General features: G+C 58.0%; 3 protein-coding genes across 3 annotated transcripts; all 3 read right to left on the bottom strand.

Annotated features, from left to right (window-relative positions):
• Positions 1-441: 441 nt before the first annotated feature.
• BESB_051520 (uncharacterized protein) lies at positions 442-3,130 on the bottom strand (the record flags this gene model as incomplete). Its single annotated transcript, XM_029363587.1, has 2 exons — positions 442-1,712; positions 2,266-3,130. 2 exons carry the CDS (start codon positions 3,128-3,130, stop codon positions 442-444), a joined length of 2,136 nt encoding a protein of 711 aa, XP_029219510.1.
• Positions 3,131-5,760: 2,630 nt separating this feature from the next.
• On the bottom strand, positions 5,761-14,429 carry BESB_051510 (uncharacterized protein; the record flags this gene model as incomplete). Its single annotated transcript, XM_029363586.1, has 11 exons — positions 5,761-5,805; positions 6,239-6,288; positions 6,837-6,939; positions 7,313-7,374; positions 7,672-7,887; positions 8,304-8,373; positions 8,965-9,006; positions 9,738-9,826; positions 10,291-11,425; positions 11,844-11,934; positions 12,850-14,429. The coding sequence occupies 11 exons, from the start codon at positions 14,427-14,429 to the stop codon at positions 5,761-5,763; spliced, it is 3,483 nt and encodes a 1,160-aa protein (XP_029219509.1).
• A 3,177-nt stretch (positions 14,430-17,606) lies between these two features.
• On the bottom strand, positions 17,607-25,670 carry BESB_051500 (uncharacterized protein; the record flags this gene model as incomplete). Its single annotated transcript, XM_029363585.1, has 7 exons — positions 17,607-20,393; positions 20,693-21,381; positions 21,880-21,998; positions 22,841-22,885; positions 23,339-23,473; positions 24,661-25,089; positions 25,489-25,670. The coding sequence occupies 7 exons, from the start codon at positions 25,668-25,670 to the stop codon at positions 17,607-17,609; spliced, it is 4,386 nt and encodes a 1,461-aa protein (XP_029219508.1).
• Between the last annotated feature and the right edge of the window lie 1,799 nt (positions 25,671-27,469).

Raw genomic sequence — 27,469 nt, 5'->3', positions numbered from 1 at the left:
CGAGTGTGTCGACGTTCATCGCTTTCATGTTTCGTCGGTTCACCTCCTTCACAATTTTATGTATCAGTGGTGTCCGACTCGTATCCACGAAGAGGACGAGGCACCCAAACGGCTCGTAAAGCACTAAAGGATCAAAACGTGCGGGTTCTTCCCGGCTTTGATCTGCGGCATTTTCTTCATCGCATTCTGCTGCAGTCTGCTGCTCCTGCGCTGCCTCGAAGGCATGTCAGTGAAGGCCATACCGCCGAATAACTCATGACTCAGATTTGCGTCATGCACAACTCTCTTTGCGCAATGCCTACCCACGCGAGTCGCCTCCACCGCTACCTCGATGCCACTGTGGATCAAATCCTCGTATTCTCGTCGACCACCATCTGGCATGACGCCATGGCAGAGTATATACCACCGAAAGCCTACAATGTCGGGGCGGACACCACTCAACTAGAGAGTAGGCCATCGTCGAGGCCTGAGCTGCAAAGAACGCAAGAGTGCCAGGCTCTCATAGTTGTAACTCACTCTTCCAGCGTGGCGGCTGAGCAAGAGTATTTCCGCGATCGATGGTAGAGGTTCGCTCAGCCGCACTCTCAGCTTAACTTGGGTGCCGTAGTCGAGGTATCTCGTGGCGACGTATCTCGCCTTCCCTGGAAGGCATCGGGAAGTCAGGAAGTCAGTCGGGCAGGCCAGCAGATTGCTGGCTGCCTCATCCGTTAGAAGCGGCGTTTGTCCTGCCGCAGATTCGTGCCCGGTCCCCAATAAAGGAAACACATCCGATATGAGTTCCACCTGTTTGAGGCCGTGCAGAAGCAAGTCCTGAAGCTGAAAGTTTGCCACACCATAGGGTCGTACGATGCGCCTCTCGAGGCCACCGCTCTCCCAGGATCCTTCCGTCCGTAGTGAGTGTTTGGCTTTCGTTCCCGATGCAGAGGCGCGCACTGTAGAGCAAGCACGCGAGCTCCGCTCGCTGGCGTTTCTTGAACAAGCCAGCGAGGGACCAGTTGAAGAAAGGCATGTGAATCGTGGGCCTCTGTTGGACTCGTCTGCTGTTCCACCGGTAGAGGTGGCGGAGGCAGGCTCCAGTTTGGAATGCAGGGATGTGGCAACCGCGGTTCCCGGTGATGAAAACCGTCCGTGCTTTGCCTCAAGAGTGCCTTGCGATGTACCAAGGGCCGCTGTGAGTCTCACCGTTGCTGGCGACAGCCCGTTCACCGCGTCTTTCGTATCCGTGGCAAGGACATCTTGGTCATGCAGTTCGACAGTGAAAGTGAAGTGCTCCAGGAAACGGCGAAGAGCCATCTGGTTCACCACCGCTGGCCCCCAGAAGACAATGGCATCGTGGTTCCACGAAACGTCCGCACAGCGGAGATTATCCGCGCCCGGCCCCGAAAAAACAACGGTTTCGGCAGGCGTTGCGATGAAGTTATTCGGAAACCAACGTGATTCCGCGTGTGCAGCGGGTTTCGCATTTCCCGGACATCCAGGGGATCGCCAGTGGGGGAGGCTAGAGCCTTCGTCATGCGTGGGAGGTTCAGTGCTGACGCCATCGTCCAAAGCAGTATCGCTGCCTTCAGAGACATGTAACGAAGCACGTGGAAACGGAATTGGGATTCTTCGCGCGCCAAGGAATGTGATGCATACGGGGTTGACCAGTTCTCGGAATGCAGCAGAAAGAGGCGCTTGAGAACAAAACAACTCGAGCTCGAAGCTTCGGACACCTGAATTGGCAGGATAAAGCAGTGCGGAGATCCAATGCATCATCAGGTGTCACTGTGCTAGACTTGTCTGTTCTAGTCTCCTTTGCCGCCGAGCCAGAGACAAGGAAACCGGCTGAAAGTGGTAGTTGTCCATGTAGCCGCACTCCCGCGGAAAGCCGTTTCTGCCGGGCAGCGTAGGGAACGGTGCTCATCCACGCGGCTCTGTTTTCCCGGACGCTTTGCTGCCGACCCCAGGTTCCCTGTGGTCTTTGTTCTGGCGGAGTTGGATCCAAGCAATCTACTGCTTTACCCTCAATAAACTGTGCTGACACACCACCCCTTATCTTGGCAGCTCAGCCGCGAAGGGAGATAAGCGCAGATTGAACTTGCGGTTGTGCTTTTTATACAGTAAGACAGAATATTCCCGATTCGACAGAAATATGCCCTATGTAACTCGATCGAGGCTTACTCTCGAGTCCACAGCTTTGCATGCCGGTTCGGACACACTTTGGTGAGAGCCGAAATAATGCTCGATAGTTTCGCTGCGGACGTGTGCGCAGATAAATTGCCTCACCTTCCAGCTCAGCGAAAGTCTGTTTGCCCTGCTGACAAGGCTTTACCGATCCTGCGTCGGAAAGTAGGAGAAGACTCCCAACGCGGATTTGTTCCTGGCGATACGTTTCGAAGGCAGGAAGCGCCTTCACTTCCTTCGTACTCCTCAGCTTCCCTTTGTCTTTTCCGCTGGCTACGTTGGTATTCGTCGGTGTCCCGGTTTTACCCCCCCCCTTCTTTGCCGCCGCCAGGTTTTCTCCTCTTTGAGTGGCGCCGCCATTCGTGGCAGCCTTGGGCATTTGCTCGACGCTGCCATCATCCTTGCGCCCCAGGGTAACGGTCATGACCTCATTCGCCACTTGCTGACAAAGTGTCCACGAGAACGGAAGGTTCTCTATCGCCACGGAGCCAGTAGCGGTGACGAGCTGACGCCGAGGAGCGTCGCAGTCCTCGCTTTTATCCGCAGCAACAGTTGAGGGAGCGCAGCCAGCATTGCTCACGGCGGGAAGCGAAAGAGAGACACCACCTGCTGCGTCGTAAAGAGTCGTCGTTGTGGCTTTACCGCCACCGAACTTAGTCACTGCTTGGGAGATATGCACGCGCGGGCGAGGGTTTCTTTCGGTTCTCTCAGAAAGTGGAGGCAGCTGCTGCTCGGCTAGTGGAACTGTCCGCAGAACTTCCCATGTGGTAACATACCCTGCATCGTAGTTCTTGTCTAAGAGGCTGAATCCCACGTGGAAATTGATGCCTGGTTCTGTTTCGTATGTGATGGTGAACCGCGCGTCTAGGGTGACGCATGAGGGTGGAAGCATGTCAAGAGCTACTCGGACTGTGGGTTCAAGAGCCCGCTGCACCAGTCGTTGTAGGATAGGATCTTCCTCCGCCATTGTGTTTCTCGCACTGTGCCCCGAGAAGCCCCACCATGAAATGAGTCCTCCCCCCAGCGCTGAAGCGATCACGAAGGCACACCCCCGCAAATCCCAATACAAAAAGATACGGTTTCACTTTTGGGTTCGCGGACAGCTCCTCGCAGCGTGACTCTGGACACCGAAAAAGCGTTCCGCGAAAGCGTTCCGCGAACGTCGAAGCCCTAGCAGTGTGGGACCCCCACAAACACGCTAGAGAGGAGCTTCGCTGACAACAACAGCGGACGTTTTTTGCGAAATCTGCTTTACTACTATCAACCCTCTCGATTGTTCCGTTGTAAAAGAGTTCCTCCCCCTCACATCGCCCATTGGCTACGGCTTAGTCAGGGCCTCAGGCTAGTTTTAAAGCCGCGGCTCCCCTCTACCTCTAGTGGCTCATTCTGAAAGAGTCCGTGAAGCCCGCGTGAACGGAAGGCTATCCACAGCCACTCTCTCCGCTCAACCGAGTGGCGGCAGTACGATTGTATCGGCCTCGATTGAAGACGTGTTGGCAAATGACCGCGCGAAGGGAGACCAAGGCAGGGAAGGGAGTGCAGCGCTGGAGTGCCCACAGTTTGTTGAGTCCCGCATGATCTAGCAAGACATATCTGTCTGTGTCTGTGTCTGCGTAACCCAACGCAACCGCTTGCTAATCCGAGTCTCTCGTGATTTGTGCAGTCCCATGTGAAGAAACATAATCGTTGTCCGCACTAGCTAAAACTGGGGCTGCGAAGACTCTTGGCATGATAGTCGGGCGGGGACTGTCGCTCCCACAGTAATGCGAGTGCGTTTTGTTTCCTTTCCGTTGCCAGAGAGAGGAGTAAGACGACTGATTCACAAGTGTTCCTGCAGAGAAACGAACACACATTGAGCTTGTGAGTTCCTTTCCGTTGCCAGGGAAAAGAGTACGACAACAGATTCACAAGTCTTCGTGCAGAAAAAAACACACATCGAGCTTGTGAGTGCGTGGGTGTTGCCCGCAAATATTCAATAGCTTCGGTTGACAGGAACTAGTACTGTTAGATCCGAGTGGGGGGATACCAAAAAGGGCTCTTACACAAGACACGACCAGAGCGCGTCTCTGGAAAAGAAAGGCGCACGCCACCACACGAAGTCATGAGACCTAAAGCCACGAAAAGGCATGTAACGCATGGTCGCCCGCCAGGCACGAGTCGCTGCCACGCTGTCGCTGCATGAACCCAAAATCAGTGTGCATAGAGAGGATATACGCATAAGGTGTTGCAGCGTCTTCCCGCGGTGTTGCATGAACTCGCGGCAAAGCCGAAGAACGCAACCATCATCAGGTTGAGATTCTCTCAATCTCTCCGTGGCAGCGAAAACGTTTTGAAATACATCTTTCGAACTACCAGGCAGCTACGCGGCGACTCCACGCGTCATGCTCTCCTGAGAATTTGTCTGTTGTTCCTCTTGTCGCCTCTCCTGCTGTCTATGGTTTGGAGGCGCAAACTTCTTAACTTTGTGCCAAAATGAACGGGTCTTTCCAAGCAAAGGAGCAATTGCTTTCAAAATGTTGACAACAGGACCCGGGGAAGCTTCAGTGCATGCTCACGCGGAAAGGGTGACACGTTAAACGACGCTGCAAGGTCGACAGGGACGCTCCCGAGGGGCTGCCCCCCCCCCCCCCCCCCCCAATAACACACGACGTCTTTAGAATCTACGGTTGACTATCCACTGAGGTGTTCAAACCCACGTTTTCCCAGAGATATCGCATTATATGCACGCTGCAATGCAAGCTTGCACATGCATGGGGGGCGTCGCGGGCAGTAGAGGGCACGGTCAAGCTGCTTACGAATCTTTCTCGAATCGTCCGCTAGCAAACAGCCGGCGCCTGGCGCTTGCATGCGTGTGTGTAACGAGATCAAATATCAGCACGCCACTCTGTGCAAATGCTTTCATTCGCGCGCCGCCCCTTCAGCTGCCTGAGACGCGAATGGTTCGCTGCCTCAGAGGCGCAAACGCGCAGGCCGCCAGAGACACAGAAACCACGCCTGCAGCCGCATCCTCATCTCGTCGACAGCGAGAGAGAGAACGAAACGCACTTCGCACACGCACAGCAGCCCTCCTTCGCCGGTTTACCTGGCGATTCGCATGCAAGGCACACGCCACCAGCGAGGGCGCGTCGAAGACAAAAAGTCTCGAGACGTGTCCTTCGCGATTACACAGACGCGGACAAAAATATATAAATATATATATGCATATTTATATATTTTTATATACATCTGTGAATGGGCATGCACGACATCACACACGCACCCTGACCCCTGCTGCGTCTCGAGGATTGCGTCAGCCTTATTCGCCTATCCCAGAAACGCGGCGAATCTCTTCGACCCCCTCGCATCCACGCTGGCTACTCGAACCATCACGCAGCGAACGAGAAAGCGAAACTCGTGTCTCTGCCGCGTCGCGCTCCAACGCACCTCCGTTTTGCACCTTCGGCGAAACCGGGTGAAGAGAAGTCACGCGCGTCTGGTAGACGCTCAACGCCGCAAGAGCTTCTCAGTATCTTTCTGGGATCATCGCCTCTGCCAATCGTGTTTAGGGCTCGAATTCGAGACGTGTTCGGGCCTCGCGCCTCAGCCGACTCAGGGGGATCACCTCGGATTGAACACAAAGAACTTCAGGGCGACGGCAACCACCTGCGAACGGACAGGTACACATATTTTACGTCTGTCTCGCGCAGAAGGGAGAAAAACAAGGAAACCTCGGTCCCCTGGGGTTCCTCGATCTCCGCGGTGTCATGCCCACCCGCGAGAGTTCCCTGTATCCCTCCGCAGGCGAGGATACCCGCCGCAGAGAGCAGGCCATGCCTTCAATCTTTCTAGAAACTTCCGTGGAACATCGCCCGCGTATTCCGCCCAAAAAAGAGTTGTAAAACTGAGCAAACTGTCCGCCCTAACCGACCCCCATATATGTATATATATATGTATATATTAGGATCGAAACATTTGTAGGTAGATACATACGCGTACGTATGAGTATGCGTATTAGAAATGTGGAGGCCCGCGGCGCTAACGAGGCTTCTCTTCATTGCATGAATTTTTCGAATTTTTTCCTCTGTCCTGCCCTCACCTGGGCCGCGAGGAGCACGACGACAATCCATGTCATGCGGAACTCGTGCGCTGATGAAAAGGGCAGCCAGAAAAAAGGAAACGACACGCAGACCGGCGCATTTCGCCTCTGTACGTCGTAGCGCCGCACTCCAGATCAACGCGCATGCATCTGCATGGCACGAAGTAAACTGAAGTTCGGAGCGCACTCAAGCGCCTTCGTAAATGCTCTACAGAACGATGCTTGCTGATGCTCAACAGGGGCACGTGCAGGCACATAGATACATACAAGGCGAAACAGAAACACATTTAGATCGGTAAAATGAATGCAGATAGACGGAAATATACATAGATATAGATATATAGATATATTTATAGAAATATAGATGAGATAGATAGACGTATCGATACGTATATAGATATAGAGAGATAGATGCATAGATACATAGGTAAATGTGCGTAGACATACATGCAAAATAGATAGATTGATGCCAAGATGCGTAGTCAGACATATGCTGGTGTACGGATTGAGACTGTGAACTCGCGAGCACATGCCGTGGGAGGCCACGGCTTTCGTGTGTTTTGTCGAGGCCTTTTTTCGCCTGCTACAGAAATCCCACTTTGAGAGCGCTCGCGGCGGACGACGTTAAGGAGTTCGAGGATGCAGGAGTAGCGGCTGTTCAAGACGTCGATGCGTTCTTGGAGCTCCAAATGGTTGTGAACCTAAAAAAGGAAAACCCTGGCAGACATCTAGAGATAAGTGAATAGAAATAAAGTATATGCATATATCTATCCGATATATATGCACAGATATACAGACAGAATGCGAGCGAAAAGCTCGCTGATTCTGAGCTGTCATCAGGCTCGCGCCGTCGCTGCACGTCCAACGAGAAGGACCGAAGTTTACAAACGCGTGGGACTCCTCGCCGCCGCCGCTGTTCCCCTTCTCACCCGCGGCGGCGTTCTTCTCTGATCTTTCGCGTGCCTGTCCCGTCGAGCCTCAACCCGCTACGGTTGCGAAAACAAAGCGAAAAACGCTCTTCGAAATCTGAGCCTTGCGGGTGCTTTGTGCCTCCTTCCCGGTTTTCCAACTTACGCGCTGCCAGAAGGACTGCCATTTATCGTCTTCCCAGAAAAATTCGGGAACGTCGAGGAAGTCTGAAATAAAAGATAAAGCGAAAAAAATAGATCAGCCGTGCAAAGGCGAAGACGAACCGCGGACCAGAAAAGACGACGAAACACCGCGTCCAGCAATACTGCGACGTCGCCAACACACATGATAACATAAAACGTATTTATACATATACATCTATACATGAATATACATGTATATACATGTGAATATGCATTTGTGAAGGAATTTGAATATGCATGCATTCATGCCTGTGTGCTCCTATGGGAAGAGCCACGCCCTCCAGCCCAGGTGAGTGTGTGCGGGGCTACGTTTTTGCGTACCTTCTACGATGTTGACGTCGATGATTTTGACAGACAGATCGGCGAACTGCTTGCTGTATTCGTCTTCTTCCTCATTTTCTTCTTTTCTGAAGAAGCTGCCGAAAGGAAGCGAAAACATACTGGCCTCGTGGCGGTCTTCGACGCACTCGCAGCCGTAGCGGGACATGCGCTCCGGCACCTCTCGCACGCGCGAGATCGTCGCGTTCACCAGAGCCTCTGAACATAAAAGAAAAGCACTTGAGTCACTCCGACTCCAAATCGCCTGCAGACCTTTTGATCTCCAACCGTTTTCGAAGAAGAAATCGACGTCACGGCCGCCCGATTGAGTTCCTCACACAGAGGCTGCATCGCCACGCAGGAAGCGAAATAACAAACGCCTGACGCCCACGGCGAAACGGCGGAAATGAATCCCAGACGACGCTTGGTGTGGAGAGCAACACGCTCGAGGCTTGCGAAGTCAACGCGTAGCGGAGCGGTCACGTGACGAAGAGCGACGTAGCGAGACACATCGAGAAGAGAAGAAGACAGTAAGAATGAGAAGAGAGAAAAAGAGAGAACGAGCGAGAAGAGAGCGAAGGGGAACGAATGAGTGCAAGCGGAATGACGACAAAGAAGAAAAGCGTGTGCCTCACCGTATACGTCTAGTCGAATGGACTGCGCGATCGCGTAAGATGCCGCCAGCTTCTCAGAGACGTGTCGCGTCTGCAGAAAGATCAACCGACGCACGCCAAACACCAGAACGCACATCGAAGAAAACTCCCCTCGGCGACGCTGCGACGCTGCGCACGGGGACATCGCGTCAGACTCACGGCGCAGAGGGAGACGAAGAAGACGCAGATTGCAGAGGGCGATACGCTGAGAAAGACGCGTCACCGAAGCGACAGAAGGCGGCCGAGAGGCCACCAGACGTCAGGCGCCCAACAGGCGAGCGAAGCCTTTTGCAAAAAATTCGAAAAAAACGCGCACAGAGACGGCAGCATGTACAGCAGCGGCGGCACCGGAGGGCAGCTGGTTTCCGAATGTACGCTCGATACCACTATACTTGATGCACTTGACATGATGCTCATGGAAAGCACAAGCGAGCTTGATCCGGTAATCAAAGAGCTGGGAGCTCTAAACCAGTGACATTGAGGAATGGAAGAGCGAGGGTGCAAGCGACCGCAGAGCGTGCCGAAGGAGAAAAGAAACTGCGCATCGAATCTGCGACGCCAAGGCCATCTCTGAAACCAACATGGAGCCTGCGAAGGGCGACAACCTGGCGACGGCCGCGAACAGATCGCGCAGACTGCTCACCTTCAGGTAAAGACGATTTTGTTTGACGCGGCTTCGCGGGATCTGAAGGTGAAACGAGTCACGGAGAAAGCCCGTCGCGTGCAGACAGAAACGCCGGCGTTGCGGCATGCGACACACGACAAAACCGAAACCAGAGCGTCTCGCAGAGAGAAGAAAGCTGCTGCAGCCATCCCTCTCTGCCTCTTGCGCCTCACATCTGCTAGCCCCGAAAGAGGGAGGGGGGACGCGCGCGGAGGAGAAGAAGAAAACGCGTCTTTTCAGTTTCATACATGCATGTGTGTGTCCATACACCATGCAGAGGAGACGCACAGACGAGGCCTGCGCGGCGTCGCAGGCATGCCGAGGAAGTCCGCCTCGCAAAGCGCACTCGCGTTCACCCAAAAAACAAATTTGCCTCTGTACGGAAGCGCATGCCTGCACCGCCTTCTCTCTCGCTCTCGCGCGCGCGAGATGAGGACGTCCGCGAACTCGCTGAGAGTGAGAGCGCAAGCGGCGACCTCCCCCGAGCACCCAGTATACACGAACACAAAGAAGTTGCCATATTTTCTATACAGCCAGGCATTCAGAACGCGAAGATCCCAGCTAGGCGACGTATCGCTCTTATCACAATATATATAGTAGCTTCTGTCTGCGAACAAAAGCTCCGCGAGCCACCGACTCGCTTTAGACGCGCGTCACCGCTACACGCAGAGAGGGGCGAATATTGATAGATTTGCGAAGCTCGCAACCCGCTGCTGTGGGCGCTGCGCAGTCTGATTTTTCTTGTTCGTCACCTGATAGGAAGGGCAGCGGCCGCGGAGGTCGTCGATGTAGCAGTAAAACATCACGTCTTCTTGATTCATGTCCACGCGGAGGAGGCCCGCTGGGAGAAAAAACGCAGAGAGACAGCCGCCCGATGCGATGGAAGACACGGAAAAAAAAGGCAGGTGAAGCGGTCGCTGATGAAACGAAGGCGCGCACCCGCAGGCAAACGCCCGTATACAAACGTTGACATCCACTTATATGCATATACATATTAAACTATATATATATATATATATATATGATGTATAGCATATTTACATATATATGTACATATGTACATATACGCGTTTATACACATATGTCCGAGTATATATATATATATGTAGTTGAATGCATGTGCATATATAAACATATATGTACTTAGAGTGCCTGCTGGCAGGCGCGTGAGCGCGCAGCTGTGCAGAGACTAGCAGCGAGCGCGCAAGGCGACTGCAAACTTTGTCGACGGCGAAGGAGGCTCGCGAACCCCCCGGCCGTCGCATGTCTCTTCTTCAGGCTGTCGCGTCCTGACTGTGCCCGTACTCGCGAATTTTCCAAAAAACCAGAGAAGGTTGCTCAGCATCTCGCGTTTGATTTCTGTCCGGCCGGCGTCGCCGCCTCCCCAGACGACGACAGCGCCGTTTGCGAAGACGAAACAGGAGCCGTGACGCTCATCCTTCCTCTCTGCCTCGTCTCTGTCCAGTTCCTCCTCGTCGCGTCTGCGCAGCGGCCGCAGGCAGCAAACGCGCGCGTCGCCCGGCACGTCCGCCTCGCCTAGCGGCAGGTACGCAGCCGCGGACTCCTCACGCAGGGCGGCGTATCCGCCCTCGCCCTGTCGCCGCGCGCGGGCGGCGGAGGCCGCCGACGGCGTCGCCTGCGCCTCCCCCGACGACGCGGCTAGGCGCTCGCGGCGCCTGCGCGCGCCCGTTGCAGTTTTCCGCGAGCAGGAGTCCTCGTCAGACGGAAACCACGTCCGCCCACCTCGCCCCGCGCGAGACTCGGGGCGAGGCGGCTCGCCAGCCTCGTCGAGCTGCGAGTCGGTCTCCTCAGGCTCCTCCTCGCGCCCTTCGCATCTGCCTGCGTGGAGCTTGCCGCCAGACGCTGACGACGAAACGCTCGAGCGGGACCGGCTGCGGCGGAAGGAGACTAAACGCGCGCGTCGCGGACTCCCTCTCCGGCCGCTCGCGGCGCCGCCCCCTGCGAGGGTCGCCTCTTCGCCATCCGCCGGCGGCGCTGCCGGCTGCGCCCGCGCGACGCGGCGCGTTCCGCGCCCGTCCTCCTCGCCTGAAAGCAGCGAGCGAGGCGACGACAGCGTGCGCCCGCGTCTTTCCTCCGCGTGCGACCCTCCGTTCCGCGCGCGGCCGCTCTCGCCGCTGCAGGTCGCGCCGCTGTCCGCGGAAGGCGCCGCGTCGCGCGCATCTGGCGCGCACGGGGCGTGTGTGCAGGAGGCGTGGGCGCAGGAGGCGTCCGGGGGAGAGAGCGCAGGCGTCTCATCTCCGAGGCACATCGAATCGAACCAAGTCCCCAGGGAGCACGAGCTGCTCGCGCCGCGCCGCCCGACGCGCCCCTGAGGCCGCGAAGAGAAGAGCGGAGACGCCGCCGAGGAGAAGGAGGAGGCGCGCCATGGCCCCGCCGGCAGTAGATGGAGGAACGGCTCAAAGTGGTCGTGGCTCCGCGCCTGGAGTCGAAGAGAAGAAACGAAAGTGAACGCAGAACCCCACGACGGTGCGCAAAAAAAGTGAAAAAGGCAAAAACGGGGGGAAAATCGAGCAGGACGTCCATCCGCCGCATCACCACACAGCCAGAAGCAGCGAAGAGAAAAACGCCGGAGGACGCGGATGCGACAACCCGCTTCGCTGGGAGTGTGAGCAGGCTGACCGATACGTGTCTGCAATGTTTTCCTGTCGACGCGAGTTGGCCTTCTAGAGACTCGATCGCTAAAACCAAAACAGTAGAAACCTTCAGCAAAAGAGGCGGCTGTGAAAGACAACCAGGCGATGCGGGCCTGCACACGGCCGCCGCGAAGAAAGCAATACGGAAGACGCCTCAAATCATGACATCTGCCCTCTTCAGTGACTCATTCTGCTTCATCTCACCTTCACTTCAACAAGCGGCAAATCGTAGTCCGGCAGCTCGATGTACAAAGCGGTGCCGCTGTCGTCGGGGAAGCGCGCGTAGCAATGGCGCCTTGCAAGCAAAAGCAGAAAAAGAATAAAACACTCATTCGTGGAAACGCGTTACAGAAAAGGTGTGACGACTTCAACACTGTCTTTAATTGGTGAAATAGAAATATTTGTAAAGAATCAGACCCTTTTACATCAGGGCAGAAAGAACATCTGAAGCTTTACTGCATTTTGAAACTGATGTTAAACTCTATGTAAAGAAACGAAAACCCGAAGACTTCCTCGCGTGCGTGTAAAAAAACCAGCAAGTGTTAGAAAAGGAGTCACGATCGGGAACCAGAACACAACGTGTAACTTCAGGGGCTTCCGAAAAACAAAAACAAACAAAATGTATTCTCTGCCGAAGACAGTCGCAGTCGTCCGTGTGCAGAGACGCGCACGCGGAGATAGAGGCAGAGAGGTAGAGATATGCAAGCAGAGATACAGAGATAGGCAGGCACATAACGCATAGAGAGAAAATACACAGAGAGACAGACGTCTGTCTAGAGAAATATAGAGATTCATAGACAAACAGACTCAGCTAGATGGGAAGGTACAAGGCAGGACTATGCACAGGTCGCATCTCGGTCGGGGGGTGGACAAACGGTCACCTCTAGGAAGGCTCGCACAGGCTGAGGCGAACAAAAACAGTAAGGCAACAAAGGAGGAAGCAGAGCCCTGATCCAGCGGATCCCTATTCGACGCTCTGAGTCTTTTCTCGCTCGTCTGTCGCGGGGGTCTCCGCCGGAGTGAATTCCCAACCTACGCGAACTACGGAGACGAGCGTAGGCACTGCGCACGGGTGTATCCATACACATATACATATACATACAAAGGAGAACTTCTACAGAAGGAGAGATATCTTTATACAGATAGAAGTCTACAAAGGGAGGGATGTATTTACACAAACTTGGATGGTTGCGGCGCGTGCTGAGCGTACGAGACGAGAGCTTCGTAGAGGCCCCGCAGGTTGTATCCCTCGGCTTGGCATATGGAGTGCACGGGGAAGTAGAAGCGTTCTTCGTCGGGTTTTGCTTCGTTTTTTTCGTCCTCAAACTGCCGCAGGAACTTTGTTTTGCTCCACACTCGCTTCGCAATCAGCGAGCGACGGTCCTGTCTCCACTTCTTGGCTCGGCGGCGGCGCAGGTCGCCCTGCGCGCCGCTCGCCACCAGCGGCGCCGACGGCGAGAGCGCGAGCGGCGGCAGCGGCGTGGCAGGATACGACGCTGAGGCTTCCGCGCGCGGCGGCGACTCGTCGCGGAAAGCTCTCCGCATGCCTCTCGCGCGTGCTGCAGTGACGGCGCCGTCGCATGCAGCCGCGCGGAACCGCACTCGCTCGCCCGCGCTCCGCGCCGCCGCCGCCTCTGCCTCTTCTTCCATCCGGCGCGCGCGCAGCTCCGCGTGTGAGAGGCCCGCGGCGAGGGTGAGCGACCCCAGGGGGCGCGAAAAAGAAGAAAGCGACAACGCCTCCTCCAGGGGCGAGCAGCACGGGGAGACGGGCGACGACAACTCCGAGGGCAAGGTCTGCGAGGATCTTGCGACGCTCTCTGAGGCCCCGAAACCCGATGAAGCGCAAGCGGCCGGAGAGAGCGACGCGCAGCTCGTCGTCCGGCACGCCTCGGCGCGCCGCGTGTGCGAGCTGTCCGCGGGGAGACTTCTGCCGCGAGTGCATGGCGAGTCCAGTCGCCCGCGATCGGTCTGCGGCTCGCGGCTGCCGGTCCGCAGGTCGCACGCCCCACCGCCCCGCGTGGGCGACCCGACCGCGGTCGCCGCTGCCCGCCGCAGGTATCGCTGGGTCTTCTTCTTCTCCCCCATTAGAGAGCCGCCGCTCACCGGCTCCAGCACGCTTTCTGACCGCCCGCGGCGCGCTGGCGAACGCGTCAACGACGACAGACAAGACGGCGAAGCCGAGGTAGACGGAGAGGCCTCCGGAGGCGACGTCGGCGTCGACAGCCAAGCCGCCGTCGCGGGGCGCTCGCTTCCGTCGCCTCTGCTGCCTCTGCCGCCTCTGTCGCCTCTGCCGCCTCTGTCGCCTATGTCGCCTCTGCCGCCTCTGTCGCCTATGTCGCCTCTGTCGCCTCCGCGCCGCGGCTCCCAGTCGTCGGCGTCCCCCGCATCATCCGGCGCCACGCTGGAGGCAGACGGCGAAGGCAGCGGAGACAGCTCGGCGCCGGAGACGCAGGGCACCGCGGGGCGCGACGCGTAGGAGTAGGCGGCGAGAGCCGCAGGAGGCGGGTCGACTCGCCCGCGCGCGCCCGGCGTGGAGAAGGAGACCGGCGTGGAGGCGGCGCCGCGTGATGCAGACGACGCGGCGGCCGCCGCAGTGGAAGGCAGCGCCGCGCGGAGCGACGCGGGTGAAAACGGCGGAGACGGCGGCGGCGAGGGCGAGGGCGACGTCGACGAAGACAGCGACTGGCGCGCGGGCCCGGGGAGACCTCGCGGCCCCGGAGGCGCCGTCGCGGGCGCCTCCAGCAGCGGCTGGCGGATCGACGCCCGCAGATTCTCTCGCGAGAAGTACATGGCGTTGAAAAGAGAGACAAACAAGGAAAGTGGGAGGAGAGAGAAAGACGCAAAGAGAAAAAAGGGCGCCAGACACAGAGAGAGAGGAGGCAGACCGGATGACGAGAGAACGGGGCGGGCGCGTCGGCGAAGGCGCGGAACGGCCCCACGCGGATCGCGACACGCCGAGAAGGCAGCGAAGACGCAACGCGCGCCGCCGCGAGAGCTCAGCGCGGGACGAAGTGCTGAAGGGCGGCAGGCTGCTTCCCGAAGGAGGCAGAGAAGCAGCGCGGCGGCGAGGGGTCTGCTGGGGCCCAGCGGGGGACGGGAGCTGCAGGGGGCTCAGGGACGCATGCAAAGATGTAGCCAAAGAGCCGACGACTGCGAAAAAAATCCCGGCAGCCCCGGTTCGGCCGTCGAGGTGAAGCACGGGGCACCCAGCGTCAAACACAGACAGAGACGTGTGTCGAAGGGAGACGCTGCGAAGGTTAGAAAGCTGAGGGAGGCGAAACGCGTCGGCGGGAAACAGAAAGAGAGAGAGAGAGAGGCAGAGAGAGACAGAGGCAGAGAGAGACAGCGGCTACCCCAATCCCGCACCCAGTCGTCTGCGGGGTGTGCGGGCGCGTCTCTCTGTCTTCCATGAGGCGATAATCGAAAGTGCCTCTTCTACCGCTTCACCAAAGCCATGAAAGGAGCTAAAAACCGGGGATCTGGAAAAAAAAGTCCCTCGTAGAAAATCCGGGCGGGGAACGGGCGTGAGCGGCGGCTCCGCGCGAGACGTCGCATCGCACTCATCATCACATAGGTCCCCGAAAGCGAGGCGATTCTCCAAGCGCCGAGTCGCGAGGAGCTCGCCGACGCGCGCAGGAGTCTGCAGACAACTCGAAAAGGCCGGTTCAGGAGCGACTTGAGGGAAAAACCAAAGAGTTTGCCGCGGCGGACTGCGCGCGCCAGCGAGTCGAGACTTGAGGCGGGCGCAAAGCGGGCAGCACCCTCCGCGCTCGCTCGACAGAAGGAAGCGTTGGCTAAGGATCCCAGGGGCGAAACGCGGAGAAATCGTAGCCGGCGAGAAGGCGAGAAACTGCAGAACGTGAAAAGGAGCGAAGAAGACGAAAAACATGACCGGAAATGCAGTCGCGGGGCATGCAAGGGGTCAACGGCGTGCGCGCAGTCGCGCATGCGTGTGCAAGAGTCAAAAAGCGAAAAAAGACATGCCGCGCGGTCAAAACCCGCTCCGCCGTCTCCGTTGACCCTCCAAGAGAGAAGAGAGAGAGAAATAAGCACTCGCGTCGACTCTGCAGTCGTTTTCTCGCCTGTCTTTTTCCAGACTGCTATTCGGCGCCGGGCGGTGGGCTGCATAGCCGCCGCACTGTCGCGTTCGCCCCTTGGAGAGCGCCCGCGCGGCTTCACTCGGCCGCGCGAAAATGGACTACTAGTCCGCCGGAGCAAATCGCTTGCATAGAGAATCTCTGAACGCGCCCGCGCGGGCCTCACACCGTCGCCTCTCAGCTGTTTGCAGTTTCATCCACGCAAGGTCTCCAGCCGTGCGCTCGGTGGCCGCGAGGGCTCCCTCGCGTGTAGTGTGCGGCATCGCTATCGCTTTTTCCTCTCTGCAGTGCGAATTCGTCTTCTCTGGACGCGCCGATAACCCTTTTTTACCTTACGCAGACCTACAGAGTCACCCCACAAAGGATTCAGTCTTGGATATACAGTCCGGTGGGGGGGGAGATATACGCTAGTGGCTAATCTACAACACAAGACAGAAGTCGCTTGTGGAACAGCACTACCCACAATAATCAAGATCACACTCAGCGAAAGACCCAGTACAAGCGTTTTATTTCCAGTCATAAACTGTTTGATCTGCGTAGCGGTCGCCGGATTGTGTGGCGAAGGCTTCAGAGGCCGCGGGAGAACAGCCGGAGAGAAAGCTGAACGAAAAACAGAGGCGGGCGCGATAAGAGACCTCGTCGCGGGCTACACTCAAAGGCGGAAAAAAGCGGCATACTGAAGACAACGGCATCGCGCACGGAGACAGGCCGGATGCCTAGAAAACAACCACTGCACCCCAAAACCTACATGGCTGCGCAACGGAAATTTCGAGCTGCTCAGTATGCAGGGCGTAGCCTTATATACAAACGAACCACCTATTTTGAATAGCATTAGGTTTATCACCGCATAATATGCTAGAAAGTACAACTCACGGAGATATGAAGCAGAGTTTGTAGGCAGTGAGAGATAAACCACGAGGCAAACCCTGAGCGAGGCGAACGACGAAGCTACAGGCGGGCGTCATTCCGCTCTAGAAAAAGGGCCTCAGAAGCCCCAGCACAAAGCAACGAAGCTGATCAGACGCAACTGCAAATATTCACGAATGAATATGTGTGTGTGTCTGCGATCTGAAAGCACCTAGGAATGCATGTTCCGTGGTGCTGCATGCACGATTGGCTTTTTCTCTTCTGGGGTGCTGGCCTTCGCCGGCGGCCTTAGGCCTCAGCCGTGAAGCGAGAGGCAAGAAAGCAACGAGTGCGAGGGCTTCATGTTTTGAGTTCGCGAAGGTGTATCCGTCGCAGGAAGCAGGCGCGAGCTGCCATGACCGCGGAAAATCCGGAAAAAGACGCGAAAACAAGCCATGAGGCCCTCTCGCGTCGCGCCACAAGCGAGACACATACCCTCCTGGGGGGCGAGTAATCTATGCATACCAGCGCAAGGAGATCGTCTCCTGCCTTTTCTCTCCTCACGTGTTTCCATCAGCCTTTTGGGTGCGGAATTTTCGCCTGCTTTCCTTCAAGTTTGCTTTCGCCCAGGTCAGACGCAGAGAGGAAAGCCGCTCCATCTGATTAACTCAGCATCTATGTGCCTCTTCATATCACAAACCCCTCGTTGTTTGCTTTACTCGGCTCCCTCGCTCGGGCGCTCCTTTGATTCCCGAAAGCAGAACAAACAAGAAAAAAGCAGAGACTCGGATCCGGGCCCCCATCCCGGCGACGCTGTTCATATCTGTGTGTGCGCGACTGCCTCTTCACCTTTCTTGATGTCTTCTCCGCACTCACTGTGCCGCTCTCCACGCGACGTTCTTCGAGAGTTCTGTTACGCATTCACATGTGTATTTGAAAGCCACGCCAACAGCTTCTTTATCGAGCCGCCTTTTTTACACAATAATTATTTTTTTAGAGCACTTCTGTGCGTAATATAAATTGTTTAAAGTTCTTTAGATGCTAAAAATTGCAGATCAAGAAGCCTCTTAGCCGCAACTTCAAATCCTGCTAAACTACAGGATAAACTTCTCCCCTCTCCCGCTGTCGACGCAGAACCACAACCCGGCGCAGCAAAAGTTTCGGCGACCGCCAAGTGTCGCTGCCCTGGCGAAGCACAATTGCGAGTCTGCTCAACTCCCTCTGCGCCGAGCGGGGTCGCTACTTTTCTTCGCGGCTGCGCCTCAAGCCCCGCCTCAAGCTCTGCAGGAATTCGCGCCAGAGAAGAGACTTTTCTTCTTCGCCTTGGACGGCGTCGGAGATGGTCGCGCGAATGGAGCTGAACGAGATCGAGGCGTCTTCGTCCGCTACTAGATCCGTCTCGCCGATGCGCGCAGCCACGCCGGCTCCTGCCTCCTTCTCTTCTCTCTCGTTGTCTTCGCTGGCCGTCCCCTCGTCGGCGGCCGGCGACGCGAGGGGTCAGCAACCCCCTCATGGAGGCCCCGCGGGCCCCGTCGCCCGCGCCCGAGCCGCGGCCTGCGGTCTCCTCCTTCTTGTCGCTGCTCCGCCCTTCGCTCCCGCCGCGTCTCTCGCCTGCCTTCGCGGCCGCGTCGCTCCCCTCCTCTCCTCTCTGGCTGTCTGTCTTGTTCTCCCGTGGCGCGTCAGCTGCCGACTGGTCCCCCGCCGAGGGCGCGCGAAAGAGGAACTCGCACAGACTGAGGCCCTGGAGCGCACGCGGCGGCGGCGGCGCCGAGGCTGCGGGCGTGAGGACTGGCGCCAGGGCGAGTGGAGACAGCAGGGCGTCCTCGCCGCCGCGTCTGGGGCCTCGGAGCCACTCGAAGGTGTCTGCGACAGCCAGCCGCGCAGCCGCGGACGTGAGGGGGAAGCGTTGCACCGAGGCGTTGAGCAGCGCGACCCATGCGTCCTGCCAATTCGCCTGCCGGCATAGCTCCTGACTGATCAGGAACTCCGCCAGGCGGCCGTAAAGAGAACGCGAGGCGTCCTCCGCAGAGCGAGTCTCCGCGGGAATCGAGGGCGACGAACCCCCCTCGAGCCGGGACGCGGAGGAAGGCACGCGCCGCAGCAGCAGCAGCAGCTCCACAAAAAATTTGAACAGAGGAAGCGGCCCCAGGAGCGCGCGGTGCCTCGCCTTCAGCTCTCCCTCACGCACGGGTTTCCGTCGAGCGTCTGCATGGGTGTCTGTCGGAGAGGCAGACGCCTCGTCGGTTTTCTCTCGCATCGCGGCTGCGCCTGCCTCCGCGTCTCCGCCCGCTGCCTCCAGAGGGCGAACGCCACGTGCCGCCGCAGTCGCCTCACTCGGCTCAGCGTCTTCCGCGGCCGTGCTGGGGGCGGGTGACGGCTCGCAGACGCTAGGACATCCTTGTCTCTCCGCCTGCGTCTCCTCTCTCTCGAGTCCGCCGCAAGTTCCACACTGCAGGTGGAGGGCGCGCGAGTCCGCCGCGAGTTCGTTGCGCAGGGCTTGCGCGCCAGGTGTACTTCCACTGGAGCGCTCGACGTCGGCAGGCGACGCGAAGAGTGGCAGCGGGTATCTGTTGGTGCGTTCGCCGCGCATGTGTCGCTTGCGGAAGAGGTTGAAGCAGAAGTTCTTCATCTCCTCCTCCGTCGTCTTCTCCTCGAAGACTTCGAAGGGGAACTGGAAGTTCAGAAGCGGCAGCAAAGCCGAGTAGTCTCGCGCAGAAATGCGTACCTGCTGCAGCCTCTGCAACAGCTGCGCCTCCTCGCGCCGCCTCTCGCGGTCTTTCTTGCCCCCCGACGCGGCGAGCGGCGCCGGCAACGAGAGCGAAAGCGGCTTAGCTGCACCGAGTGCCGCCAGACGCAGGCACAGAGAAGCTGAAGAAGACGAAGGAGCGGGCGCGCCGACCGAAGCGACGCGCGGAGGGTCGCCGTCCTGCCGCTCGGTCTGTGGGTCGTCGAGAGGGCGTTCGCAGGTCTTCACGAGGAGCAGCAGAAGCGCCTCGGAGCCTCGCAGGCGCTCGCTGCCTCCGCAGACGATTTTCCCCGCCTCGCGCACCACGTGCGGATGCAAGAGGCCCCAGGGGAGACTCTCTCGCAAAGCTTGTTCCTTGAACATCGCGCGTCGGGTGTTATCGGGGATCCCCCCGGGGAACGCCCAGTCCGCCGCCTCGGCCTCGAGAGGTCGCGTCCCGGCGTCGTCCGCGGCCCTGCGACAAGCCGAGGGAGCTGAAGAAAGCACAGAGCAAGAAGGCGGGAGGGCGCTGGAGCTCGACGCGAGAAACCAATCGTCGTGGCTGTCGGAGCCTCGCCCGCCAGTCCCCTTCTGGCTCTTGCGCGCCCGCAGGAGACCAGCGGCGGCGAGGGGGGCGAGCTGCGCGCCGAACTTGATTCGGTACCTGAAGAAGCCGACGAGGAGAAGCTTCAGCTTCAGCAGGCGGTACCACGGCCCCCTAACGTAAAAGTGTCCCTTCCACGCGTACCCGCCGTCCTCAGCCTGGCCGTCGTCCCCTTTCTCTGCGTGCGTCGCGCCCTCAGCGGGTTCCTGAGGCGGAGCCTGAACATCCGCTCCTCGGCTCTCGCCTGCGTCGCCTGCCTCACCCGCCTCGCCTGCGTCGCGCGGTCCTCCTCCCTCCGCCTTCGCGACGGAGTCCTGCGCTTTCTCGCAGTCGGCGGCGCTGCGGGCAGCAAGGGAATAGAGGAAGCTTTCTGCCTCCCTCGCGAGGCGCCGCTGGTGGCTGCCGGCCCCCCGCGCTCCAGAGCCAACAGGCTCTCGACGTAGGCCGCGAACGACGCAGGCGACGCGCCCGCGGAGGAAGGCCTGCAGAGTCGAGCGTTGCCGGGGTGAGGAAGCGCGGCAGAAGAGAGAGGCGAAGATGCGTGGTGAGAGGGATGGAGCTGCCGGAACTCCAGACGCGGATTCGAAGCCAAACCCCAGCTGTGGAGACCGGCGTGCTCCGCGAGACGGCCAAAGATAGCCAGAAGAGAGAAAAAGTATTCGCCTGACCGCCGCAGCCCCGCTTCGTCTTCGGCCGCCGGAAGCTCGCCCACCTGTCCCTGCCCGCAACTCGCGTCTGCAGCACAGAAGTCGCCACGAAGTCGGCCGCCCGCCTTCCTCACCTGCGCTGAGAATCGCCGGGCAGAGGGAAACGGTGACGCCGAAGCCGCGCCTCGCTGGCAAGAGGCAAAGGGACGCGCAGCCGCGCGAAAGGCCAGCGCGCGAGAATACGCCGGCGCCAGGGACCCAAACTTCCGCGCGGAGGACGCGACAAAGGCTGGGGAATGAGAAGGCGCAGAAGAGCGCGCGGCGCAGTGAGCATGACCGCGTACGCTGCTCGCTCCTGCGGTGTATCTAGACCGTCGCACAAGGTCGAGGCAAGCCGCACCCCGGCGGAACCTGCCGGGCCGCGACAGACCGTTCAAGAAAGAAAGAAATGCAGTTTTTTGCGCGTCAGGGCCCGCGTCAGCAGCAGAGCTCCTCCCGTCACACGCCACGCGGGGCGTTGACGGCCGAATCTCCGCGCATGCCTTCGCTGGAAAGACCAGAGGAGCGACTAAACGGCGTGGCGTGCCTGTTCCAGCAGCCCTCTCTGGAGGGTGGGGAAGCTGCCCTTTCGTTGGGGCAGAAGAGGAGCTGCGAGTCCCTTCAGCAGCGAGGAGAAAAGCCGGGGGAAGCTGAAGCCCTGGAGGCACGCAAGCTGGATGAGAGAAAGTTGAGAAAACTCGGTCACCTGCACCCTGGAGATGCGCAGGCAGATGGCAGCGGCCGCGCGCACATACAGTCAGAGCGGACGACGGCGTGCCGGATGCTGCAACAAACGACAGGAAAACAGACAGGCTGAAAAGCCAACGCATGCACCGAGACCGGGCACGCGGACCTCGGCAGAGGCAGGTGCCGCAAGCCGCAACGGATTGGAAATGCCGTGACGAACTCCCAAGATTGAAGGCTCGTGGTGCGGAGGATTTTTCGCGGTATGGCGTTCGCGCTGGAGGCGAAAAGTGCGCATCCGGAACCTGCGAAAACTGTTTCCGCTCCCCCGTCGCAGGGCTTTCTTCCGCTTGGCACGCGGCTATTGCGAAGCACGAAAAGGATACTGGGCGTTCCTTTGTCGTCTGTGTCGCTCGCGGACGCGAGCCCTGCCGCTGCGGAGAGCGTCGCGAGGCGCCAAACTGCATTTTGCACCTTCCGTATGGATTCCCTTCGAGCAAAGAAAAACGGCAAGTTCGCCCGCACCCAGGAAGCGCGGGGTCCGAGTCGGCGTCCTCGCCTTCGAAGTTGAGACGAAGGCGACGCGCCAGGCTCCTACTGGGGCGTCCAGTCCCGCAAACGGTCACGCAGCCATGCGGCGGAGCCCCGACGGAAGAAGCGGCCCGGAGGCGCAGCGATGCAGAGAGAGAGGCGGAGAGGGAAAGAAGCGCCGGTCTGCTGCCGTAGGCAGTCAGTTGCAGCAGGACGTGTGTGTGAGCGGAATCCGCTGTGCGCTCGCTCCCGCGCGGTCATGGGGACGGCGAAACGGCCGGCGGCGACAGACGCACACCTGATTCTCTTGAAACGGCGAGTGCGTAGGAGAGAAAGCGTGGTGTGGCGCGAAACTGGAAACTGTGGGACTGAGGAGTGTCAGCCAGCTGTGAGAAGACAAAATCAGACAGCTGGTCTGGTGTCGAGGCGGCTTCTGCATGTGGCCGGTATCGCGGACACTAGCAATCACGCGCAAGCCCGTGCGAAAGGTGAAGGATTCGCGCGAAAAGAGGAAACGCCAGGCGATCAGACCAACGATTTGGAGTCACAGGAGGAGTACCAGTGGCAGTTGGATTCAGAAAAGTCGGCGAGTGCACTCTTCAGTGACCTTGGCATGCAGTCCACTCTTGTCGAGACACCTGCATGCGATGCGACTCTCCTCGAGGTTCCGTGGAAAGCCGCGAGGCCTGCGTTTGTCATCAAGTCCGCCTCGAGCGCTCAGTAAAACAGAATCTCTTTATATTGTCGTCAGCGACGAAGAGCGGAAGGCTAACGGACATGGGCTCTCAGACACCCCGGAGTCATGCGCAGTTTTCGCGCGGGAAGTAGGGTGCGTGCGGCACCAAGCGCGTTGACCCCCAGCCGCGTTCGGAGGTCGTTTTCCCGAGAACTCACGCGATCTCCAATTTTCTAGCGCTATTCGTGAGCTCTTTCAGTCTAATCCAAAGTATTCAGTGAGCTAACTAGATACAAGAAAGTTGAGAAGCATTAACAGAATCAGATATAAACGACAGGGCCTCGACCCTCACGTCAAGATCTGACGCGCCACGCTCTGGCGCCTGAAAAAGCGTGCGCTGAATCACGACATCGCACAAGCAGAGGGTACCGCGTGTGGCGAACCCGAGTTCACAGACTACCTCATCTTCTGGTGAAAGCGAGGGGTGTCTACCCTTACGGCACGGCGGCGCGCACCCGAGACTGTTTCAAAACCTCTGGATGTGTCAAGTTTCCACCCGCGCCGCCGCGACCTAGGGTTTAGGCGCCAAGCAGATCCGCCCTTCCCCCCGTCTTTGAGGAAGGGAGACTCGGCGATTTCCACGCGCTGTGAGTCGAGCGCTGTCTACGTAGGGGTCTTGCAGGTTTTACGGGGCACCCGCCTGAAAATTCTCTGCGGAATACATTTGGCCACGTCTGCACCCCATGAGTGAGGGTACTGTTGTGTGGCGCAAGAATTTTGGAGTATATAGAGGGAAGGGAGACTCTCTAGTGATGCCTGACAACCGCCGTCAGGATAGCTGTTAGCCTACCGCAGCTCAGCCACCGGGGTTGTTCCCTTCTTGGCAAATGTAGGCAGCAAATACCGAATCACGTCCTGAATGGTGAGGACCGCCTGGCGTAATATTTTAAACCACTCTCGAAACTTTCCGCTGAAGTAGCCGGAGCTTTATCGAGACGTCGGTAGGCACAAGGTCCAGGGGCGCAGTCTCAACGAGCCTGGTTGATTCTTTGCGACGGCGCCGCGGAAGGAAAAATCCTCCTAACCGCGCACGGGGTATGCACGCGTGTATCTCACACCAACATGCACCTTTCCATGACGCAAACGTAAGCGGGAGGTACGAGGAGCCACCGCGCGCCTACATCCAAACTACGCGGCTCCCCCTCGCGCTGGAACAGCAAGTCAAAGCCGACGGGACCAGCCGGCCAAAATCAGTCGCGCTCGCCGTCGCAAGCAGCGCGCGCAGAGGAGAGGGGACCGTCCTCCGTGCGAGGGCCTCTGTCTGACTTATGCAGCTTGGCTGAGTCTTCCCTGTGTTTCCCACAAACAGTTCACTGGCATTTGCCCGTGAGAGACGCCACCATCACGTGGCGTGAGCCGTCGCCGAACACTCCAACTCTTACGACGGAGGCGCTTTGCTACTGTGCATAGCAGACAGGTCGTGGATCTTGCCCGTATTTCCGCTTATCGCGGCTGATAAAACTGGCTCGCAATCAAAAAAACCATTCAGAGCACCCTCGTTCCCCATGCTTGCGCGCATCTGAAACTACCGTGGCGTTGCACGGTGAGTATTCCGAAGCCAGCGGTACGTTCCCGCAACTCTCAAACAAACACTTGCCAGCAAGACACTGTAGTGGGTAACTCGCTGTAAAGACCTCGCACCACGCGCACTCATGCGCGTCTGAGAAAACTCTAGACGGAACCCTGCAAACTCTCACGCCCACGCTCAAAAATGAATCCCGCTACCAAAAATCCTCCATCACACGGCAACATACGTACACCTCTACGGTTGTGAAACTCGAGGCCCAGCCTTCGACGCATGTCGGCTCGCGTCTTCACTTGCGGAAATGCGAAGCGCCGTCCAGCACACAACCCTCACGCATCCCTTTCCACTCCCCGGATAACTGCCGCTTGCAGCTCTTCAGTCAAACCGCGGAAAACTAGAAACGGCCCGTACCTCTGGCATATCGCAGCAGAATCTGCGAACAGTCTGGATGGAGGCGACGGCAAGCCCGTCCAAAGCCGTGCTCACTGTTCTATCAGCGATTCGAGGCCAAACACGGCCAGCCAACTGAACGAACCACGCCTTTACTTTTCACCAAATTATTCCTACCGCTCAAAAAGCAAACTCACCGAACAAGCGACAACGACCAAAGTCCTAGAGAGCATGAATCTCCAGGCACGTAGTCAGCCCCGCCCTCCGAGAGGCGGTGGCTGGACCCTGGAGATGCCTCCTCCAGCGTGAGGCATTCACCTTGAAAACGATCCTGGTGATTTTCGTCCTCACTGAAGAAACCCCGTGAATCGATGGAGGTTGACGCCGTATTCAGATATCCGCTTTCGTCCTCATAGTCTTTGCTGCTAGGGAGCGGCCGTGGCATCAGAAGAAAGTACCAGTCAGAGTCCTTCTCGAAGGACACGATCGAACGCAATGCTTGGAGCAACGGACCCGACTTGCTCAAGCTTCTAGAGTCAACTTCACTGTCAGCGCCATGGAGGCAGCGCTTTACCCCTAGAATCTGGCGGTCGACGACACCTACGGCTGCCTGAGGCAGTTCAAGCCTGCAAAAGACCCAGAAGCGTGAGCACGTAGCACAGAATATCCCCGATGGAACGTCTTCCATAGCTGCGTACAGAACAGGCAGTGCATTCCAGGCTGGTCGCAGTCACTCGCGCTGCTTCGCCACCGCCTGCGCGGTACGCGCACCGCTGCCCAGCCTATGCCGAAGAAGAGCGCGCTGTATGTGCCCGCATAGCAAGCTGTTGGTGTCTGGATATGTTTCCATCCGATGGAAAGTCATGACACAGGCTACGTACGGAGGGGGGCCTCTCCACGAACCCCTGCGCGGCGAGTGAGGCTGGTGCGGGGGTCGCCATTGCATCGTTAGGCCTGAAGTCTTGGGAGGCTCATCTGAACGGTCAGATTGTGAACTGCTCGTCAGAAAAAGTGTTGGAACTTACGGAGGGACATCCGTGGGGTCTCGCGCCGGTCCAAAAGCCCTGACCGGCGGCGGCATCAGGCTGGGTCGTGCCTCTACGAGCGGTCGGTGTTGCAGATGTTGTGCAACTACTGGACGGGTACGCGTGTTTGGGACTTGTCGACCTCGAATCAGAAGCTCTTCCGCGAAAAATGACTTCAGCATGTTCTCAAAAAGAAGGCTACTTCCCCGATTTCAGTATAAAGACAAAGGTCGCGCGCTCACAGGGCGGAAATCTCTGGGGAGACCTGTCCATGAGCGGCGAAGAAGATACCCGCGGACGAACCACAAATCGAGGCGTTCCTTCACAAACCGATGAGTACAGGTCTTCCCTATGAGACTAACCACTTTGCTCGGCTGCCGGAAAATGAAAAATCGTCGAAGAAGGCAGATACGTGTTTCCAGGTGTGGGGAAGCAGAGACGCCTCCAGCCGCGTTGTCCCTCCCGAGCAAGGTTCCCCTGATACGATGCCACGCCAGCAGTCGCACTACGGTGGTGCAGTGACACTGTAATTTACAGTAAAATGAAAACAGCGTACAATTTTCGTGTTGGCCTAAAAAAGAAGACGACCTGAGGAAAAAATCCAGTGACACATCCTCCGCGGAAGATGACGTTCACGATTGAGATGTCAGGCAGTTGTCTGCGCGCGACTTTGGCGCGGGATTTTATGAACCCTGACCCTGCTCTTCACGTGAAAGTCTAGCAGGTGGGAAGTTCAGGGTGACAGAGTGTGGGAACGCTGTCGCGCGCAGGCCGGCTCTGATCTGCGCGTGTCCTGTCGGCGTCTGCGCAATAGGACTGCCTTTTTCACAACAACCAAAACGGGACGTGTCTGCGTGGGAGAAACAGTGCAGGCGTGTGGGGTGTTTCTACGCGGCTTTTCAGATGCTTTTCCGTTGAGTTCCACGAGTGGGGTTGCCATTGCTGCACAGTCGCAAAGCTGCCCGCAGCTGCCCGCCTCGTGGCTGTTTTCTGATGCACGCATCATGGCAACGGCCGTGGCAGTGGCCATGACGTCAACAGACAACGCTGGCGCGTGACAAAGCGCCTTGAACCAACGAGTTTCCCTGTGTCTGTTTCACCAGGAGACTGCGGATGTGTAAATAGAATTAACGTATGTGCCATACTGTCAGACTTTACGCCGAAAATTTCGCATCTGCCGCCCTCCCGCCCCGCGGTGTAGATGTGGTAGGAGTTGTCGGATGGACGGCTGTGAGAACGCACGTCCACGAGGGTGGGGCGGGGAATAAACCTGTCGAGGGCATACTACAGGGAGATAGCATTGGAGGATTCCCACAGTGTCGAGGAGAACTAAAAAGAAAACGGGGCCGTGATGTATCGTACCAGCCCGCCACGATCTGTTTTGAGCGCAGCCATGCCATCAGCAGACCTTGCGTGAAGCAACATATGGGGCCACAGGGCTGTCCACACCGAATTTCTGTATTCCCTTGGAAGCTCTGATCTAGCGATGTGCCCAGTTGTTCCTTTCGCATCTGAGAGAAGCAAGGATATAACCGCAAGCTGTATCATCCTGCGAAGCGTTCCAGGCTGCGCACGCCTGCTCAACGGGTGGAAAACCTCAATAGCTCAGTTTCCGTTAAGGCGGTCAATACGCTTAGCTGTTGCCGCAACGAAACAGATTTGGTAGTTGTTTCATAGATTTTGCATCTAAGATTTCGTGCTTGTGTACGTCGTTACATGGCTCGTGCGGAGCCTGGCAAGCATCGGTGGTGGCTTGAGCGGACATCCACAGCTCGTAGCCTTCTTATTCGCAAAATGACCGCATCCTGATGACACTTGAGAGGTAGCGGTGGAGCAGCCTTGCGAAAGAACAAACTACGACCAAACATCGCGGCAGTATGGGTTTGTCGTCTGTCGCATATGTTTATGTGAGTTGAAAATATGGATGAGCCGTTTCAGCCACGTTGCAATGCCCCATCACAGTGTGCTTTCAGTAGATGCC

The sequence above is a fragment of the Besnoitia besnoiti genome, chromosome IV (assembly GCF_002563875.1).
Source record: "Besnoitia besnoiti strain Bb-Ger1 chromosome IV, whole genome shotgun sequence".
Classification (NCBI taxonomy): domain Eukaryota; phylum Apicomplexa; class Conoidasida; order Eucoccidiorida; family Sarcocystidae; genus Besnoitia; species Besnoitia besnoiti.
This window is presented reverse-complemented; position numbering and strand designations above follow the sequence as displayed.